At 42.8% G+C, this 20,658-nt stretch overlaps 1 protein-coding gene across 1 annotated transcript; it reads left to right on the forward strand.

The window, feature by feature from the left end:
- Window positions 1-1,778: 1,778 nt before the first annotated feature.
- LOC138801832 (mesothelin-like) lies at window positions 1,779-15,835 on the forward strand. Its single transcript, XM_069984931.1, has 16 exons — window positions 1,779-1,793; window positions 3,419-3,565; window positions 4,081-4,130; window positions 4,279-4,399; window positions 4,768-4,853; window positions 5,394-5,523; window positions 6,328-6,521; window positions 7,881-7,971; window positions 8,237-8,348; window positions 10,694-10,875; window positions 11,675-11,821; window positions 12,911-13,044; window positions 13,156-13,289; window positions 13,384-13,478; window positions 13,728-13,908; window positions 15,677-15,835. Exons 1-16 carry the CDS (start codon window positions 1,779-1,781, stop codon window positions 15,748-15,750), a joined length of 1,893 nt encoding a protein of 630 aa, XP_069841032.1. The 3' UTR covers window positions 15,751-15,835.
- Window positions 15,836-20,658: the final 4,823 nt, after the last annotated feature.

Below are 20,658 nucleotides of genomic sequence, written 5' to 3' on the forward strand. Positions count from 1 at the left end.
ATCAAGTCCGGAATTACGGATTCGCAATTGCGTACTTAAGTTAGTGCCCATTGATTTCTATTGGGCTATTGATGAGATCCTACTACAGACTCACATATTTCTGCGGATTCCCCAATTGAAGTCGATGGGATCCGCAATGTCTAGAAACATATACGGATCTGCAGAAAAATACTTATTCCCCAAAAAATGATTCAGGCTGAAAGCAATCATGTGACCTTTTTAGGAGTTGGGCATCTTTTTTGAACCAGTTCAACTTTATAAAAAAATTTATGTTTTTTGGGATCCGCAAAAAATATGGGTGCACCTAATACAACAGATGGGGATGTGATAGCAGACACAATGTAAGGACCAGAAAGAAAAATACTGTACGTGTGAATGTGGCCCAAGTGACACAAAGTTAAGATGAAGGTGATAACTCTGTTCTATTGTTCTAGCCTGCCGGTTGCGTTCTTCTGTTACCTGACACCATCAGCTCTGACCAATCTGACAGCACAGGCCGCCCTGGACGTGACCAAGAAATTAAATAAGCAATGTTATAATGCTTCTGCAGGACAAGCTGTTGCTGCCCCGACCCCTGAGGATGTTCAGGTAAGGGACACTTTTCTATCTATCTATCTATCTATCTATCTATCTCCTATCTCTCTATCTACCTATCTATCTCCTATCTATATCCTATCTACCTATCTATCTCCTATCTATATCCTATCTACCTATCTATCTCCTATCTATATCCTATCTATCTATCTATCTATCTATCTATCTATCTATCTATATCCTATCTATCTATCTATCTATCTATCTATCTATCTATCTATCTATCTCCTATCTATCTATCTATCTCCTATCTATCTATTATCTATCTATTTATCTATCTATCTCCTATCTCTCTATCTATCTATCTATCTATCTATCTACCTATCTATCTCCTATCTATATCCTATCTACCTATCTATCTCCTATCTATCTACCTCCTATCTATCTATCTATCTATCTATCTATCTATCTCCTATCTATCTATCTATCTATCTCCTATCTATCTATCTATCGATCTATCTATCTCCTATCTATCTATCTATCTATCTATCTATCTATCTATCTATCTATCTATCTATCCATCCATCCATCGATCTGTTTATCTTTTTAGCTCTTCATTATCTATCCTTAAATTTAGAGGAGATGAAGCTGGCTTGTAGGCCATTATTGCACATCAAAAGAGGATGATGCGTTTTGATGTGGCCATGGATATCTCCCTTCTGAGTTTTCGCCCCTATGTAAATGTAATGTAAATAAAAAATAGAAACATTATTGTATAACTTTACACATATATGTCCACAGTTGGCGATCTCACTGGTCAGCAAACTGGACAATTTCTCTTCTGATACACTTGTAAACCTGGGACAATCAGCTGTGGGTCTGTCCGCGGGACAAATCGACAAGATCAGCGATAGCGACCTGAAATCCAGCGTGTCCACATTGGCCAGTGTTAGCGGCTGGAATGCTGCGCAGACCAAGACAATAATGGCCAAGCTCCTCAGCACTGACTTCCAGGTAATATATTAGTAAACCATAGATCTCTAATGTTATGTCCTTTATTGCTATAATATGTAACCAAGTCCCCTCTGCTTCCATAGATTCAGAACCTGAGCACTCTAGGGAGCTTGGTAACTGGGCTGCCAAGTAGTAAGCTGCAATCTCTGTCCCCGACAATAGTACTGAGTGCCATAAAGGATGATAAATTTGTAAGCCAGCTCTCCAGCGCCCCTCCGACTCTGCAGAACATGTTTGTCACACAGGTAAGACGTTTATAGGTAAGAGCGTAAAAGTCAAGATAATACCTCAAAATCCCTTGCGTGTTATTGTTATATTAAAATTTATAAGCCATACAGAACATGATGATGGCCTACAGCCCCTACCCCAAAGACCAGGGAGTGACAGGAAAGTTGCATAAGGGCCCTTACTTGTGTAAAAGCCTAAGTCTCATGGAGCACAATACAGCTGTAAAAGTCTCCCGTCCAATTATCTAATGATGAAATGACTCTGCAAATTCTGTCACATGGTGTACAGCAAAGCTCAGAACACTGCCCACTGTGAAAACCGCAACATTTATTCAATATAATTTGTTTATAGTTTTTTTAATTTTTTGCCAAAACTATAACAATCGTGTGGCCCTCCACTCCAAACCACGTCTCTAATATGCAACACCTATAGAGTACTATGGGTCCCAAATAATGATCAAAATCACTCAAAATTCTAAATTATTAGCAAAACGTTATTAAATCCATCACAAAAGAAAAAAACATAAAATCAAGACCTGGGAGGTCTTCACACCCTGAGGAAGCGGTGCGAAACGGCGTTGGAGTGAGGTGGGAGATCAGCGGACTGTGATTCTGTATACCCCTGGTAACATATTGTTTGCATGTGTATGGTTATACTCTGTACTATTACTCTGTTCAGCGTACTGAAGCATTATAGCACAGCACTTTATTTTATATATGCATTTATGCTGAATTATGCCCCTATTCCACAAGTCGTTTGGAGGAGCAAACGAGCGCTATTAGCGCTCGTTTGCTCCTCGTTCCCCGCTCGCTGCCGCCGCTATTCAACGCGGCGTCAGCGAGCGGGTGAGTGCTGGAGGGGCGGCGGGGAGCTGCTGGGGGGGCTGCCCGGGGGATCGCTGATCGTCCGGGCAGCCCATAGGATATAGCAGCATCTGCTGCCGACGGTCCTATTCAACGCAGCGACGGCAGCAGATCGCTGCTATATCAGTCGCTTGTTTTTCAACATGTTGAAAAACAAGCGACTGCAACGATCAGCCGACATGAACGATGTCGGCTGATCGTTGCACTCTATTCCACGGGACGAATATCGTTCGTAGCGGCCGTTATCGGCCGAATACGAACGATATTGCTCCTCTAAACGACCCGTGGAATAGGGCCTTTAGTTGATTATGAGGTTTACAGATATGCACATGCACTTTAAATGATTATCATGTTACTCCTGTCCCAGTAGTGGGGTCTCCCAGCTTCCAGGTCTTGATTTTATGTTTTTTCTTTTGTGACGGATTAAATAAAGGTTTGCTAAAAATTTAGAATTTTGAGGGATTTTGATCATTATTTGGGACACATAGTACTATATAGGTGTTGTCTAGTACTGATTTAGGTACTGAGTGTCCTTTTTCAAGTTTAAAGAGGATGTACCATCCTGTGCTTCAGCTCTGGCTCGGGCGCCGTACACAAGAACCGGTCCGCGGTTCAAAAAACGGACTGCGGCACCGGCTTCCCCGTGACGGCACCATTCTATCCCTGGGTCAGATTTAAGAGGATGTACCTGATGGTACATCCTCTTTAAGTTCACACTCTTTTCCTAGGACTATAGGTGTTTTCACGTCTCTAATATGGTTTTGTCTATAATTCTCTAGATTGTAGCTGCCAACTCGACTCCATCCACTGTGGTCAAAAACATCCCCGCCAGCCTCGCAAGCTTTATTCCCAAGTCTCTCCTGCTCTTCAGTTCAGACAAGCCATCTCTGCAAGACGTCAATGGCAAGTCATGGAGCCCTGACCAGGTATGAACTAGTGGAGGAAGATGGCCTCCTAAATAACCATGGCTGCCCTTCTAGTACAAGCATATGCATATGGATCATGTCTAAACTCTCCCAGTTTTATATATGAGGGCAACTTATATAATAACTATAACAGGGTCTGCACCTGTTACATATCTTCCCTTATGGCAGAAATGTCTGGGCCCCACATTGGAGGAGCCCCCCCCCTTTCCAGCTGACCACTAAGCCGTCAAGTCTAGACATAACACTTGCAGAACCCAGGAGGCCTGCTCGACCACCTCATGCTGCAAACGAGGATGGCTCAGGGGGCCCAGTGTATTGCAAAAGTGGGCAATGGGGCCCCCTGATGCGGCGGGCCCCATAGCAGCCGCTATGGCTGCTACAGTGGTATTTACGCCCTTGGTAGAGGGGCTTTGGGTCACTTAGGGACCAGGTGTGACTGCTACTTCAACACCCCCTATAGATTTATATTGTATAATGAAACACTCTGGCTCATCACGTCTTCTATTTCTTTTTAGGCTTCCATGTTTTTCGATGACATCGCCGCCACTGCCACTGACTACACACAGTAAGTACCAGACATATAAGAGACATTTACATGAGGCCTGAAAGAGGAAAATACCCTAAGTTCCATAGTAGTCAACATAATGTACAACCCTATAGACACATTAGAGGTGAACATACAATTTTTATTGAGATTGTCTCCATGTTTTTAGGATGTCCTCATCAGTCCTGCAAGGCTTTACCTGCGGTACCCCAAATAAACTTAATAGCAGCCAAATCAAGTCATTGGGGAAGGCTATGAGGACCCAGAATGCTGCACTGACTCAAGATCAGGTAAGTGACAGGTCCATAGTTGTACGACAACCGTCTCCCAGTTCTCCATGGAATCATACACACAACTTTGAATGGTCCAAGGTGGCAACATATTATCAGCCATTCTAACCATTATCAAACCTGGGATTCTGACCACATCCGTCACATATGGGGTATAAAGATGCGTTCACACATTGGATTTACAATCCATCTGTTTTCATAGCAGAATTACACACGCACCCAGGATAAGTAACATGACACTTATTTCCATGGTGAAGGTGATCGAAAACACCTGCTCAGATTTAATGTAAATTTCAATGTTAAATCCAAGTCAAATCCGGCCTGTGTGAACAAAATGTAACTTACTGTATCTTCTCATCTGTTTCCAGCTGACCTGTCTGAGCAGGCAAATAACCAAGGATGGCTATCCTACAGATCTGACCTCATACCCCCAGGAAGTCTTCCTATTCCTTAAGTAAGTTCTTCTATTCTAATAATATACTGTAGTCAGAGCAAACAATACTGATACTGTATATACACTGCAATAAATACTGAGAGATAGATAGATAGATAGATAGATAGATAGATAGATAGATAGATAGGAGATAGATAGATAGATAGATAGATAGATAGATAGATAGATAGGAGATAGATAGATAGATAGATAGATAGATAGATAGATAGATAGGAGATAGATAGATAGATAGATAGGAGATAGATAGATAGATAGATAGATAGATAGATAGATAGATAGGAGATAGATAGATAGATAGATAGATAGATAGATAATAGATAGATAGATAGATAGATAGATAGATAGATAGATAGATAGGAGATAAATACATAGGAGATAGATAGATAGATAGATAGATAGATAGATGGATAGATAGATAGATAGATAGATAGATAATAGATAGATAGATAGATAGATAGATAGATAGATAGATAGATAGATAGAACATGTTGTCAGCTGCCTATATATAGGTTTATAATGACTGATCATGTATTATTACAGCTCCACCACCTATTCCTTGAATGGAACCTGCACTGACTTTTTCACCAACGTCGGCAAAGCGAAGCTCAGCATCCTGCCTCAGGGCTCCAGTCTGCGCACAAGTCTACTGACCAATGCCTTGTCCTGTATGGTAAGATATTAACACATTCTTTCTAAATATATTGTTATAACTTACTTTTCCTAATACATAGCACCAAATCCTCTGCTAGAAGCTTAGGATTTACTACTGTAGGAGATGGAGCTACTGCATACTGTTTTATTATAGAGCTTAATGTATATTCAGTATGCAGCATGTTCACAAGCTCCCCCTAGTGGTGTCTGGAGGCCATGTCTAAGCAGGGAAGTTGGTGCTTTGTGTTAGCAAAAGTGAACTTCAAGCTGTATATAGATATATGCTTCCCCACGCCCCTTGATAAAGCGACCTGTACGCTAAGCGTGCGTTGGGGTTATTGATGCCAGACACCACGATGGGTAAGCGTCTTACTTGATCATTTTTAGGTATCTGTGGGATTGGGCTGATATTGAGTGTAGCAATCCTGCGAGGCTGTGTGGATACACTGCATGGTCATATGTATTGACTTAGATGCTTACATGACACAGTGGTTTAGAATAATGTTTTGTAAGACCGAGGTGTCTTGGCTGTCATTTATTACTGGATTCCCTTTTGCACTAAAAAGATTTTTTATGTGATTTTTAATCATGTTAATAAAAATTGTTAAATTTAAAATTTAGCTTTGTGTGGTGTAATTGTTATCTTATAAAAGCTAATTGATTCCTTACATTATTTGGACTGTTACGTTATGGTAAATTAACTCTGTAAAGCGGAGACCAATGTTGATGGTGTGTGTCCATCGGAACTATTGTATATAAAATATATTAGGGTGGACAAGTTTTCCCACTGTTGCAGAAATTATATATTTTTTTTATTTTTTAGAACATATCAGCAGGATCCTCTCTGACGGACAGCAATATCCAGGTCCTGGGTCAGCTCTCCTGTGATCTCAGCCCATCATACATTGCTAATTCCCCTTTCAGCATTGTGAACCAGCTATCTCAGTGTCAGTCCTACACTACTCAACAGCAAACCTCCATCCTGACCCTCCTCAGCCAGCCAAGCTCAACATTCGGGTGAGTCATAAGCTTCTGCAGTAACTTTCTCTTTTTCCTGTACAACAGCACCCCCGGCCACCTGGAGGGGAACTGCAGCCAACCCCATTCACATAAACAGGCATCTGGCTGCCACTGCGCAGGGAAAGAGTTACTTTAGCATACAGTCTTATTTTGTTATATGACTCTTATTATACCAAATAGCCTTCCTGCACTCAAGGAGAGATGGCGTACTGTATACTGTGTCATATTTGAGTTCAATGTATATACTGTATGCAGTAAGCTTCTTAGCTCCCTCTAATGGTAGCCGCAGGCACTGAGCTTTCTACATTTTAAAGATTCTATTACATGGAGCGAATATTGTGCAAAAACTCGCTAAGACAGTCAAACGCTATCAATCATTGTTAGTTGTAAAAGGGTTAAGCGAGAGCATGACTAACACAAAATTAGGTGGTCGCTGATTGTGACCTTTCAGGATGTCCTCAGTGTTTTGCTGATAATTCATCAATTTGTTTATGTTATAAGAAATCTTTGAGTCGTTCCATATAACGACCACAAAAATGATCATTCATAACAGTAATCAGCGAATTCAATAACATGTGTAATAGAGCTTTTACACCATGTCTATATTAGGGTCCATTTACACAGAAAGATTATCTGACAGATTATCTGCCAAAGATTTGAAGCCAAAGCCAGGAATGGATTTGAAAAGAGGAGAAATCTCAGGTTATCCTTTTGACTTGATCTCTGTTTATAGACTGTTTCTGGCTTTGGCTTCAAATCTTTGTCAGATAATCTGTCACATAATCCTTCTGTGTGTAAATGGACCCTAAAGGATTTGGAGCTCTCTATTAGAAAGAATGAGCTCAAACTGCCATTAGAATATACAAATTTATTACAAATTTAGGATCTATCTAGACTACTTGCTTTTATAGGAGAAGTCCGAAAACCAAATATCTAGTGCAGGCAGGGCTGTGCAGGAACATAATAAAAGATCTATACTTACCCTTCCCCATCACCACCTCGCTCTTCCCCTCCGGGCTCCAGTTTCTCCCGTGTTCTGGTGTCGTCACAGCCCGGTGGGAAGTGTCCACTTAGCCAGTCAGTGACTTTAGCGGTGTCCTGTCTCAGTCACTTACTAGCTAAGCAAGAACCCCTGAACCGCTTCTAGACTTTGCAAGAGTGGAAGATCCAGAAGGCTAGCAGGGGTCCATGAGCAGTGAAGCAGCACCGCAGGGGCACGGAGATGGGTAAGTATAGATTCTTTATTATGTTCCTGCACCCCTCTACCTTCACTGGATTGTTGGTTTTCGACGGACTTTTCCTCTATTTCTACTCCTGTATATGAATTTTAAGTGTCAGCTCACTTGTTGTTTACAGGGCCCCCTCCACATGGACAACAGACACATTAAACTCACTTGGAGGAATCAGTGCATTTTTAACCAAAGACTTCCTGCCAAGTATCCCCACTGTAAGTATTCGGCGACAGGGGTTATTATATACAAATATATAACACAAAGTCCAATCAGATAGGAATATTTGAGCAAACTTTCCTATGAGTCAATCCTCTGATCTATTAATTTTCCCATTATCTAGCTTATTGATCTACCCAACTTTAACTATAATCCACTATCATTGCCGCCATAGGGGCTTTTAATGTGAATCTGACTTAGGGGTTCTGTTCCTGCTATGCCATTGGTGTTTCTATTTGTGGTTTATAAAATACATTTTCCTAGGTGTCATTTAACTCCTGGATGAAAGCATCTATACAGTCCTCTTCCTTGACCAGAAGCCAGTTTGCCAACATTGTCTTGATTATTCTTTCTACTAGAGCTCGGCGAGCTACAGGTAAGTGAGATGCTTCACAGAGGAAGGAACTGTCTGCTTATGTGGCAGTGGTGTGGTGATGCCACCGGTGTGGTGGCCAACTGGTCACTTGCTAGGTGGTAATATGTGACACCACTGCAGTAGTGGTTGGTCAGAGTACAACTCAGCCAGATGTTAGGTTGTCGTGATGCCAGTGCCGATTGGGCACACAGGTATGGTGGCACACCTGTTTTTAGTTTAGAGTGGCCAGCTATACCCTTCCCTTGTGATCAGTAACCTGCCGGGCTGTGAGGGGTCCCTTGGGCACTTATCACGGTGGTCCGGAGTGGAGTTGTGACCCACCCGGACTATCGGTACCGCCACCCACAGAAAGGGGAGATGACCCAAGGAAGGTGCAGTTACTGTGTCGGTGTTTAAGTAATAATCCGGCTACCATAAATAAACTCTTCTTTACTTTAGGAATGCTTAATACAATAGTAGACAATGGACTGCTGACTTGACAATACACTTTGGACTTGACTGACAAGATTTGTGCTGAGAGCTTAAGAGGTAGTACAGCCATGCTGGCTTAGTTGCGTGCTGAGAAGTAGAGTAAGTTCAGAGAAATGGAGAGGATGATGTCACAAGAGTCCCAACCCAAGTGGTAATGTGCTCTGCCTGAACTTTTAGAGATAGGAGAAGTAGAATACTTAAGAATAGAGAGAATACTTGTGCCCGTGTTTTGCCTTCTGTCTTTGCACCACCTATTGCCCTACAATGTCAGGTGACCCGTCCTTCTAGGGTGACACAAGCCCCAGACCTTGTTATCTGAGTTGAGCATAGTTTTTAGAATTTTCTGGTTGCACCTGCACTGCGAGATAGAGTGCGTAGGCTTCTGGCAACTTTGCTCTATCCGGATCAGTTCCTCTTGCTTCAGGATACTGTCTTGCACCTTTAGATATGTTCACGACTTGGGCTGGGATGATCCCTGATTTCGTCCTCTCTGTGAGCGTTTAGCACTGCATAGTGTGTAGAAGTGCTGCTTTCAAGAAACGGGTGTCTGTTCTTCCCATGTGTGTCTGTCCACTACCTCGCTTCAGACTAGACTACACTGGACTCGTCCTCTCTGTACAGGAACCAGACTAAGACTGACTGTGTGTGTACACTTCCTCTCCCCGTGTGACAATTTCGTACAGGGTATGTAATACCTGCTGTGAGTGTGTGAGAAGAGAGTGCAAAAGAAGGAGAACAGAGATAGGTGGAGAAAAGAGCTCTCATTGGTGCACAAATGACAAAGAACAATAACCCCTTGAGTATTAAAGCCGTGCAATACTTAAATACAAGATATACCTACTAGCGACATCTAGTGGCAAAACTTAGGTACAACTTCATTACCACTTTGACTTAGAGTACAGGCTTTTGCGAGGGGTGTATAAGCTAGTAACACCCGTGGTGGGACACCACACTTACTCTATAACACAAGGGATAAAAGGGAAGAAGGGATAGAAAGGAGGAAGGAAGAAAACAATGAAATAAGATAAAATAGAAGGGATGGGAAAGAGAGGTGAGAAGGGAAGGTAACGTGGAGGAAAGGAAAATGGAAGTGCAAACTAATGGAGAAGGGAAAGGCAACATGAAGAGAAAGGAAGAAGAAAGGAAAGACTAGATGAAGGGAAAGGCTAAAGGAAAAGAGAAAGGCATATCTAAAGGGAAGGCAATGGAAAGGAGAAGGGTTAGGTCGGGAGAAGTAAAAGGCTAAAAGTAAGGGAAAAAGAAAATATAATGGAAAGGGGGTAAAAAAAAGGAGATGTGTCAGTACAGTAGCACAAAAAGTTAAAGGTGAAGTCCGGCAATTTTTATTTTATTTTAAAATCGGGCAGGAGCATCGCAAGAAACAATTACTTACCTCTCCCAATGTCTGTGAATAACCATACCAGGACCGGGACCCCGCCGGAAGGCATTTTCTCCCGAGTTGTGACGAGGATAAAATGCCCGACCCAGCGGACGGCAGGCGGCTCAGCCAATCAGTTACTGAAGTGGCATCTTGCCCCAGTCACTGACTCGCTGAGCAGGCTGTCAATCAGCCGGGTCATAACGTCAGCTGAGAAAAATATCCTGGAGGCCGGCAGGGGTCCGGGAACCCTGATTCTCTGCTGGATAGGCACTGTGGCACTAAGGTTGTGCTTATTATGTGTTCCCACCCCACCCCCGCCTCTGCCTTCTCCGTAAATAATTGCAGCCCCAGACTACTCGGAGCTCTTAGCCGGGAGTTCTGAAGTCCAGTCCATAAAACATCTTCTGTATATATGGTCCGTACACGGAACGTGTGTATCTTCTTATATAATATGTGCAGTGTCCAGGTATAACCCAGGATTCCTCCATTATAGGTTGTACCGCTGGAGCGATCACTGCTGACAAAGTAAATGACAACCTGCTGCCACTGAATTATCCAGCAGCACAATTAGATGCCTGCTTAGACAACACCACGCTGGTGAACTACCTGTCAGTACTGAGCAGTAAAGCCTTCACCACTGACCAACTCACCGTCCTGAAGACTAGGCTGGATGCGGTAAGTTAGCCCATTCTCCCCTATCTGGCCAATGCATGGACATTTCTACATGGCCTTTTCACCCTCCAGGGATTTCCATGCTTATCTTCCTGTAGAAGCTTTGTTACTATTACAATGATGTTAATATATTCAGGAGATATTAGGGGTTGTCACAGGAAGATGAACAATTCTTATGTGAACCCAATCCTTATGGAAAACCTCTCCTGCTCTGGACATTTCCTGACATGGACAGAGGTGGCATTGGAAAGCACTGTGTCAGACTGGAAAGAATACACAACTTCCTGCAGGACATACAGCAGCTGAAAAGTACTGGAAGATTAGAGATTTTTAAATAAAAGTAAATTACAAACCTATATAACTTTCTGACACCAGTTGATTTGGGGGAAGAAAATTCCCACCAGAGTACCCCTTTAACTTTGTAATGTCTCCTGCATCATAGACGCTGTTATACTGTGGGACTGGGCTCACATAATAATTGTTTCTCTTGCTCCGTTTACAAACCCGAACCCCTCCTCGTTATACCAACATCATTGTTATAGTAACAAAGTAACAACACTTGATTTGAAAACTATTTTTTTTCCCACTGGAGTACCCCTTTAAATAAGAAAAAGAAAAATTTCTAAAGTTTTTTTTCTTATCCGTAATGTCTCTCCCATCCTATTTGAAGATGGAGCCCAGATTTCATATTCCCTTTACGGTGGGAGGGGCTTTCTCTTCTGCTCATTGTCGCCCTCCTCAGGGTAATCCAACTTATTACATTTGCTCATATACTGACTATGTTTTGTGTCTTCTTCCCCAGCTCTATCCCTCAGGTTACCCAGATAGTATCCTATCCAGCCTCGGTGCCATCACTACAGTATGTGCAGACGCTGATGTGAATAAGTGGAACATAGGTTCAGTGGACACCCTCAGCAGTTTGCTCACAGCTGGACCTTCCACTACTTTGGTAAATAAAAGACTTATTATAGTAGATTATCGTTAAATCGTTCAAATCTAAACGATAATCGTTCGGTTGAATAGCAGTTAACGATTAACGACCGAACGAGAAATCGCTGATCACTTTATAAGACCTGGACCTATTTTTATCGTTGCTCGTACGCAAAGCGTTCGCAAATCGTTCGCATTGAATAAGACGTCGTTCGGTCGTTCGCAGTAGATATGAACGCAATAGCAAAGAAATGGCAAAGAAAAAAAGATCGCAAATACAATCATAAGTAACGATTATCGTTCCATGGAAATGAGTGAACGTTTTCAGGTCTTTCGCAATAGCGGTCGTTTGAGATCGTTAATCGTTAACGATTATGCGAACAATAATCGTCTGGTGGAATAGGGCCCTTACTGTATAGCATTGTTCACCAACTTGTGGTCTCCAACTGGTGCAAAACTGCAACTCCCATGAGTCCATTTACAATATCCAGTGTACATGTACAGAGAATGTGGTCTTGGGAAATATGGAGCGGATTCAGCCCCGCTTTATATATACGGTGGAGGGGGGGGGGGTACTACACAGATCACACTAAGTTCAGTTTTGTAACCATCAGGCTGCCGCGATCACTAGTGTCCACGGAGTTATCAGGGTGGGGGTCTCTAGGGCTGCCATGATTGTACTGATATTACACCCTGTTAGTCAAAGCCAATGTACACTAGACTATTGACATAATGACAGTGGACTCCAATACATTAGTATTGCAGTATACTGTAGAAGCAATGAAGCAATCTCATGTTCAGCTCCCTTATTAAAAATAAACCACAAAATTAAAATGTCAAAACTATTAAAATATTATAATATATCAATATAATATTATATTAAATAATATTATTTCTATCTGCATGCAGGTGGCACTAGGGGGAGATTACTGCATACTTCTTACACATTGAACTCAATAGTGAAACAGTATGCAGTAAGCTCCCCCTAGTGGCAACTGCAGCCACATAGAATTTATCCCTATGACTCCTGACAAGTAGAGGCAAGATTTGGATCCCTGATCCCGTAACTAGCTAACATTTTCCCTTCTTCTCTCTTCTACCACTTCAGGCCACTAGCATAATTACAAGATATACCAATCTGGGCAATCCGTTAACTGCAGCAGTAATAAATGTGATCGGGAGTCAATATATCTGCGTTCTGAGCAGCGCCCAACTGAACACCATCACCTCCAGTGCTATAAGGTGAGTGGTCCTCAAACATGAACCTGCTAAGGGACTCAAGGGTTCAGATATTTAGGCCTTAGATCTCTTCAATGCTTCCCTAACATCCCCTGCCCCCAATGTCTTCTGCAGTGACGCCAAAGCTCTGGATGTTTCCGCATGCAGCCAAACAGTAAAAGATGCTCTGTACACTAAAGCCAAGGCGGCCTACCAAGCACAGATCGGCCAAGTGTCTACCTACTTCAACCTCATAAAGCCATATCTGGGTAAGTTACCTATCGGTGCACACAATACAATTTTATGAGGGACATTATACAGTACAATTATTATAATACCTGATATACGTGATCCCAACTACAGGTGGAGCACCGGCCGCAGACCTTAAGTCCCTGGCTGCAATGGGTCCCAACATGGACATAGGAACCTTTGTGAAATTGAATCCATCTGCTGTGCTGGTGAGTCTGGAACCTGAAACCTATTGTTAGAGGGATCCTCTGTCTAGAAACCACAGCGGAGAATGGTTACAAAGATGGTCTCTTGCTCTAGGACCTGCCCTGATCTATTTTACGCAGACAACACACTGGTATGAATGGGCACTGTGTAGTACTCCATTTCCCCTGTAGAGGCACTGCAAGGAAATTGAGCACTTACTGTATACAATTTGGATGCAGCCATAATGCTCGTCTATCATTTGTCCTCCCCAGAGTCTCACAGTCAGTGATGTGAAGAGTTTACTTGGCACCAACACAGTGGACCTGAAGACTCAGCTAACCAACAGCGTCGTCAGCAACTGGATCGCAATACAGAAACAGACCGATCTGGACACCTTAGGCCTGGGCATCACGGGGGGAATACGGGATACCATCACCACAGCTACACCTCAAAGTAAGAACATCTTCACTGTTACTTGATGTTGTTACTAATATATAATATGGTAAAATATAACATATTGCCTAAGTTCATATGTCGTCTTTTTTGGCCCGTTTGACGCCCATCTTAGTGGACGTCCGTCATTTTGAGGACGAATAACGCCCGTTATTTTTCAATGACGTCCGTGATTTCAAAATGACGTCCATTATTTGGCCTCAAATTGACGGACGTCTAAAAAGACGATGGCCAAAGAAAGATGGTGTATGAACTTAGCCATAAAAAGTAAATGGAAGGGGTTTCCCAGTTCTATAATGGAACACCCCAAACAGGGAGAATTGGTGAAATCCAGCTTCCCACTGCTCCAGATTTTTTCTGAACTACTTTAGGGCTGGATTTAAGAAAAGGGGCGTTTCTCTTTTTGAGCAGGGGCGGGGTTTATAAACCTTATGAACATTTTAGGATTTTAGGATCTGAATGTTGATTATGAGACAGTTCAGACCATCTGCTAGAACTCAGAAAGGGGGGGGGGCAGTCCTTTTTTTTTTTTTAAGATGGACCCTGACTAAGGGCCCTATTCCACCGGACGATTATCGTTCAGATTATCGTTAAATCGTTCGAATCTAAACGATAATCGTTCGGTTGAAATGCAGTAACGATTAACGACCGAACGAGAAATCGTTGATCGCTTTATAAGACCTGGACCTATTTTTATCGTTGCTCGTTCGCAAAACGTTCGCAAATCGTTCGCATTGAATAAGACATCGTTCGGTCGTTCGCAATAGATACGAACGCAATAGCGAATAAATACGGAAGAAGAAACGATCGCAATTACGATCATAAGTAACGATTATCGTTCCATGGAAATGAGTGAACGTTTTCAGGTCTTTCGCAATAGCGGTCGTTTGAGATCGTTAATCGTTAACGATTATGCTAACGATAATCGTCTGGTGGAATAGGGCCCTTAGGGCCCTATTCCACGGGACGATTATCGTTCAGATTATCGTTAAATCGTTCGAATCTGAACGATATTCGTTCAGTTGAAATGCAGTTAACGATTAACGACCGAACGAGAAATCGTTGATCGTTTAATAAGACCTGGACCTATTTTTATCGTTGCTCGTTCGCAAATCGTTCGCATTGAATAAGACATCGTTCGGTCGTTCTCAATAGATACGAACGCAATAGCGAATAAATAGCGAAGAGAAACGATCGCAATTACGATCATAAGTAACGATTATCGTTCCATGGAAATGAGTGAACGTTTTCAGGTCTTTCGCAATAGCGGTCGTTTGAGATCGTTAATCGTTAACGATTATCCAAACGATAATCGTCCCGTGGAATAGGGCCGTTACTCTTCAGTATTTATAGCTTAGAACATGGATGTAAACTTTTGCCTCTCCAGCTGTTGCAGAACTACAATTCCCACAATGCCTGGATAGACAAAGCTTTAACTGTGCAGGTATAATGGAAATTGTAGTTTTGCAACACCTGGAGGACCACGGGTTCCCCATTCCAGTGAACCTAAACTTTGAAGGAGTTGTTCAAGAAAAAAAAAAAGAAATTGTCTGCTTTCTTCCTAAAACAGAGCCACACCTGTCCAAATGTTGTGTCTGGTATAGTATCTCAGCTCCATTGAACTGAGTTGACACTAACTTGTAATACCAAAAACAACCTCTGGACAGATATGGCGCTGTTTTTTTATAGACTGGAAAACAGGTAGGAAAACAAATGGACAACTTTTTACAATTCCACATTCCAATGTGTTGTTCTTAATCCCACACAGGCTCATCGGTTTCCATTCACACTCACGGCTTCTCAATCCTATTGGCCGTCATTGGAATATTCCTCCTTTCCTAAGACCCGAGGCAGAGGACAGTGTCACGACCGAGGACTTGATGTCAAATTTCCCCAAAAATCTTCATTGCAGTTAACGGAGGGTATCCAAGATGACAAAAACATGGCTGCTTAATTCCAAAAACAGCTCCAATTTTTATAATTATGAAGTATAGTTTTGAATACTATGTGAATATAGTTTTTATAATAGCTCAGCTCAATGGAAGTGAATGAAACTGAACTGCAGTACCAGGTACAACCTGTAGACAGGAGTGGCAGAAGAACGCAGTCATGTTTTATCATCTTGAATAATCCCTATAAGAAACACTTCACATTTGAAGTCATACCCTTGCTATGTTTTTATTGTTTTTAAGCTATTTTATATTTTTTTTTCCATTTATACACACTGCGGCTTTTAGAATTCTGCTGGTTGCCCTATAGGACTATGATTTAACCTCATCCGTTGTCAGTCACAGTTTTTGGAGAAAACCAGCTGTATTCTGAATTCTGCATCAGGAAAGAATGGAGAAGAAACAATCATTTAGTCTTATACAAGTAATTATTAATTTGGAGGATCTGTGGTCTCCGTCTTCAGCTAAGGGCTGTCCTAGGACGACATAGGGACTTCAGGACTTCCTTGAGTCAGAGGAGACTTGCTCCGACCGATGCATCCGCAAAGTACGTGCTGGAATGTAATACTACATTTGCCCTGTAGTGGCCGCTGGAGGGGAAATGTGTAGCTAGAGGAGACATGTTTTGCAAAAATCTGATTAATAGTCCAGACCATAGAGACAGTGGAGAAGATTTATCAACATGGTGTAAAGTGAAACTGGCTCAGTCACCCCAGCAACCAATCAGATTCCACCTTTCATTCCTCACAGACTCTTTGGTAAATTAAAAGTTGGAATCTGATTGGTTGCTAGGGGCAACTGCGCCAGTTTCACTTTACGCCATGTTTGATAAATCCCCCCCCCCCCCCCCCCCCCCCCAGTGAAAATGCATTCAGGTTGCCCTTACGTTTCTCTGCAGGAAGCCCAGGGACAATTCAGAAGTGAATAAGGCATGAACTGTGTGCAGAGAAGTTACAGGCGGCCTGGACAGTCTCTGCGTCTTGCCGCCATATTAATCAGATTTTTTTTGTAAAATAAAATTAAGAATCTTCAATTGAAGAGCTGAGAGATAGATTCTCTCATATAATGACAGCTGTATCATGTGTGCGTCATCCAATCGCTGAGCGGTTCTCTGACAATATATTATTACTTGATTTATGCATATATATTCCAGACAGGAAGTTAATTGTGTGCAGGAAAAATGCTTCCCCTGTAGTCTACATAAATATAAAGGAACTTAGGGTAAACTGGACCTACTGGATATAGGAGAGGCTGTGTTGTAACGGCAAATGACTATGTACTGTAAGGAAGCCAGTGCTGCTAAGGACTCAGGGGAGGAAACCATTTTGTAAAATGTTTTTTGTCTGTATTCATATAAAAATAGACAATTACAAAATGGCTGATTTTTATTTATTCAATTTTTAGATTATCAATAAAAATAAAAATAAAAAATTAAAGATGCTTCAATTTGTATCATTGGTCGGGTTATTCATTAGAGCAGGGGTGGAGAACCTTTTCCATGTCGAGGGCCGGTCGGGCTTTAATAAAATCATTTGAGGGCCGCGGCAGTTAGTAGCGTGTTTGCAGCACCCGGGGCAAGGCAAAGTATTGTTCCCCTTAGTGCCCCTGCTATTGTAGTTAACCCCCAGTGCCTGTCCCTTGTAGTCTAGTTAACCCCCCAGTCATGTCCCTGGTAGCCTAGTTAACCTCTAGTGATGCCCCTGGTAGGCCTAGTTAACCCCCCAGGCATGTCCCTGGTAGCTTAATTAACACCCCCAGGCATGTCCCTGGTAGCCTAGTTAACCCCCCCCAGTCATGTCCCTGGTAGCCTAGTTAACCCCCCCCCCCCAGTCATGTCCCTGGTAGCCTAGTTAACCCCCCTCAGTCATGTCCCTGTTGTCTAGTTAACCCCCATCAGTCATTTCCCTGTTGTCTAGTTAACCCCCATCAGTCATGCCCCTGGTAGCCTAGTTGACCCCCATCAGTCATGTCCCTGTTGTCTACTTAACCCCCATCAGTCATGTCCCTGTTGCATAGTTAACCCCCATAAGTCATGTCCCTGGTAGCCTAGTTAACCCCCAAATAAAAAAAAAGAAACATCCCACTCACCTTTCCTCCGCTCCCACGCTGTCCAGGTCCTCTTCTCTCCCCTCTATTCTGTGCCCGTCTTCTCCTGCAGGTGGCGCACAATGAAATGACGTCATCACGTGCGGCCCGCAGGAGACGGAAGACGTGCACCGCTCTAGGGGAGCCGCGGGCCGCATCGGGAGGTCTCAGGGGCCGGATGCGGCCCGCGGGCCAGAGGTTCCCCACCCCTGCATTAGAGTGACTATAAATGTTTCTTATTTTTCACTCTACTCTGAGAAGATGGAACTATGTTTATATTATATATATCTATACTTTTATGAGAGGAAAAGGGAAGTCCAGGCTCCGACTATTTTGTCAAAACTGCTGGGGGGGGAGGTGGGTGAACAAAACAACATGCACTTACTTCCCTGGCTCCCTGGAAACAGATCACTGATCTCAGGGAGACCAGCCAAAGATAACACTGTCGGCTGCCGGTTAAAGCAATCAATGCAGTGAAATCCTAGATGTATTGCTCCCTGGGAATTGCAAACATGCAAAAAGGAGCCTGTGGAGCCTCATTTAACCATTAGACGACCCTGGACATACAGGTACGTCCCAGGACCACCTACGGGAGTACGGGGTCTCTAGGTGAAAAAAATGCAACTGCTATGGCCTTTTAAGCACAAGGAGGAACAAAAACGAAAACGCAAAAATTTAAATTGGCCCGGTCCTCTAAGGGTTAAAGGAGAAGTCCGGTGAAAATTTTTATTTAAGTATTGTATTGCCCCCCAAGAGTTATACAAATCACCAATATACACTTATTACGGGAAATGTTTATAAAGTGCTTTTTTCCCTGCACTTACTACTGCATCAAGGCTTCACTTCCTGGATAACATGGTCATGTCACTTCCTGGATAAAATGGTGGTCACTTCCTGGATAACATGGTCATGTCACTTCCTGGATAAAATTGTGATGTCACCTCCTGGATAACATGGTGATGTCACGACCCGACTCCCAGAGCTGTGCGGGCTGTGGCTGCTGGAGAGGATGATGGCAGAGGGACACTGAGGGACACAGGGCACTTATGTGCATTTCCCCTAATAAGTGTACTTTAATAAACATCTTCGCTGGTTTTCTCCTTTAAGAGTCTCAAAACACAGGACTAGCCAGATATCCCTTTATATCGTAACTCATTGGGTTTGAAATGGATTCTACAGTATGGCAGAGAGCAGAGTCTGTTTTAAGCACCAGTTAATGTATCTGTTTTTATCCTTTTGAAAGTGACTCTGTACCCACAATCTTTCCCCCCCAAACCACTTGTACCTTCGGATAGCTGCTTTTAATCCAAGATCTGTCCTGGGATCTGTTCGGCAGGTGTTGCAGTTATTGTCCTAAAAAACAACTTTAAAACTGTGTTTTTCAGGTCCTGATCAATTTTTCTAAAGACATAGGGCCACATGTATCATCCGGCGACTGGCTGATTTTCGGCGGAAAGTGCCGATTTGCGTCTTTTTTTAAGCAAAAATGGCGGATTTGCGAATAAAATATTCGCAAATCGGCACTTTCCGCCGAGTACGCCAGGGGGCGGAAAGGGGGCGGAAAAGGGGCGGAGAGTGGGCGGAACGGAGGGCGCGGACTCAGAGTCCGCGCGATTTATCATCCGTTCCGCCAAAATGTACGCCGAAAACCTACTCCAGTCCTCAGCTGGCGTAGGTTTTCGGCGGTGCGCAACGTCGCGCACGGGATTTATGTAGAGGCAGTCCGCCTCTACATAAATCTCCGTAGCGCCGGAGCTGCGGGGGCATTTTTACGTCCGGCGTAAAAAACGCCGGACTTAATAAATGCCTCCCATAGAGTATCTTTTATCAATTTTTTTAAATACATTTTTGTGTATTAGCATACATTGGGTATTTGGCAATACACAGCTTATCTTCTATAAATCCCTTACACATACATTAAAGGGGTTATCCGGCTATGGAAAACATTAGCTATATGGGTGCAAGTATGTAAAAAGCAATAAAGAATCTATACTACGCATCTCAGGTGTCCCCTGAAGAAAATCCCATCTCCACTTCCGAGATGGACTAGTCTGGGGGGTGATAGCCCACTCAGCCAACCACAAGCCGTGGTGGGACATCATCAGTCACCAGTGCAGTCAGGTGGTAGGGAAAACTAATACGTATAACTATCACCAGAAGGAAGAATTAAATGTGACCGCACTGTATAAAGCTCTAGTGACATCACGTCTGGAATACAGTGTCCAGTTCTGGAGACCTCACCTACAAAAAGATATTGATAAAATAAAACGGGTCCACAGGCGGGCTACAAAAATGGTGGAGGGATAAAACTTAAAGCATAAAACCAGGAAAGACTTGAGGAACTAAACCAATATAGTGTGGAGAAAAGAAGAGAAAGGGGGACATGAAACCTTCAAATCTGAGGTTAGTTGGGCGAAAGGTCAGAAACAACATCAGAAAATAGTTAAAAATAGAAGTCCACCAGGTCCGATCGTTCGGCAATTTATTAGCTGGGGCTGCTGAACTTGGAAAAAGCTCTTTAGCAATGTCTTTTCTGTGAGAGTGCAGATGACTGGGACTTCCTGCGTTTAGTCTCTCTTTTTTTTTTAACCAGAACAAGACGGAAAAGCTGCATTCATTACCTGAAAGTATAGGGTTTAAAAAAAAAAAAAAAATTACAAAAGAAAATTATGGAAATGGAAAACTTGCTTTATATCACACCCTTTTGATTTAGATG

The sequence above is a fragment of the Dendropsophus ebraccatus genome, chromosome 9 (assembly GCF_027789765.1).
Source record: "Dendropsophus ebraccatus isolate aDenEbr1 chromosome 9, aDenEbr1.pat, whole genome shotgun sequence".
Taxonomy (NCBI): domain Eukaryota; kingdom Metazoa; phylum Chordata; class Amphibia; order Anura; family Hylidae; genus Dendropsophus; species Dendropsophus ebraccatus.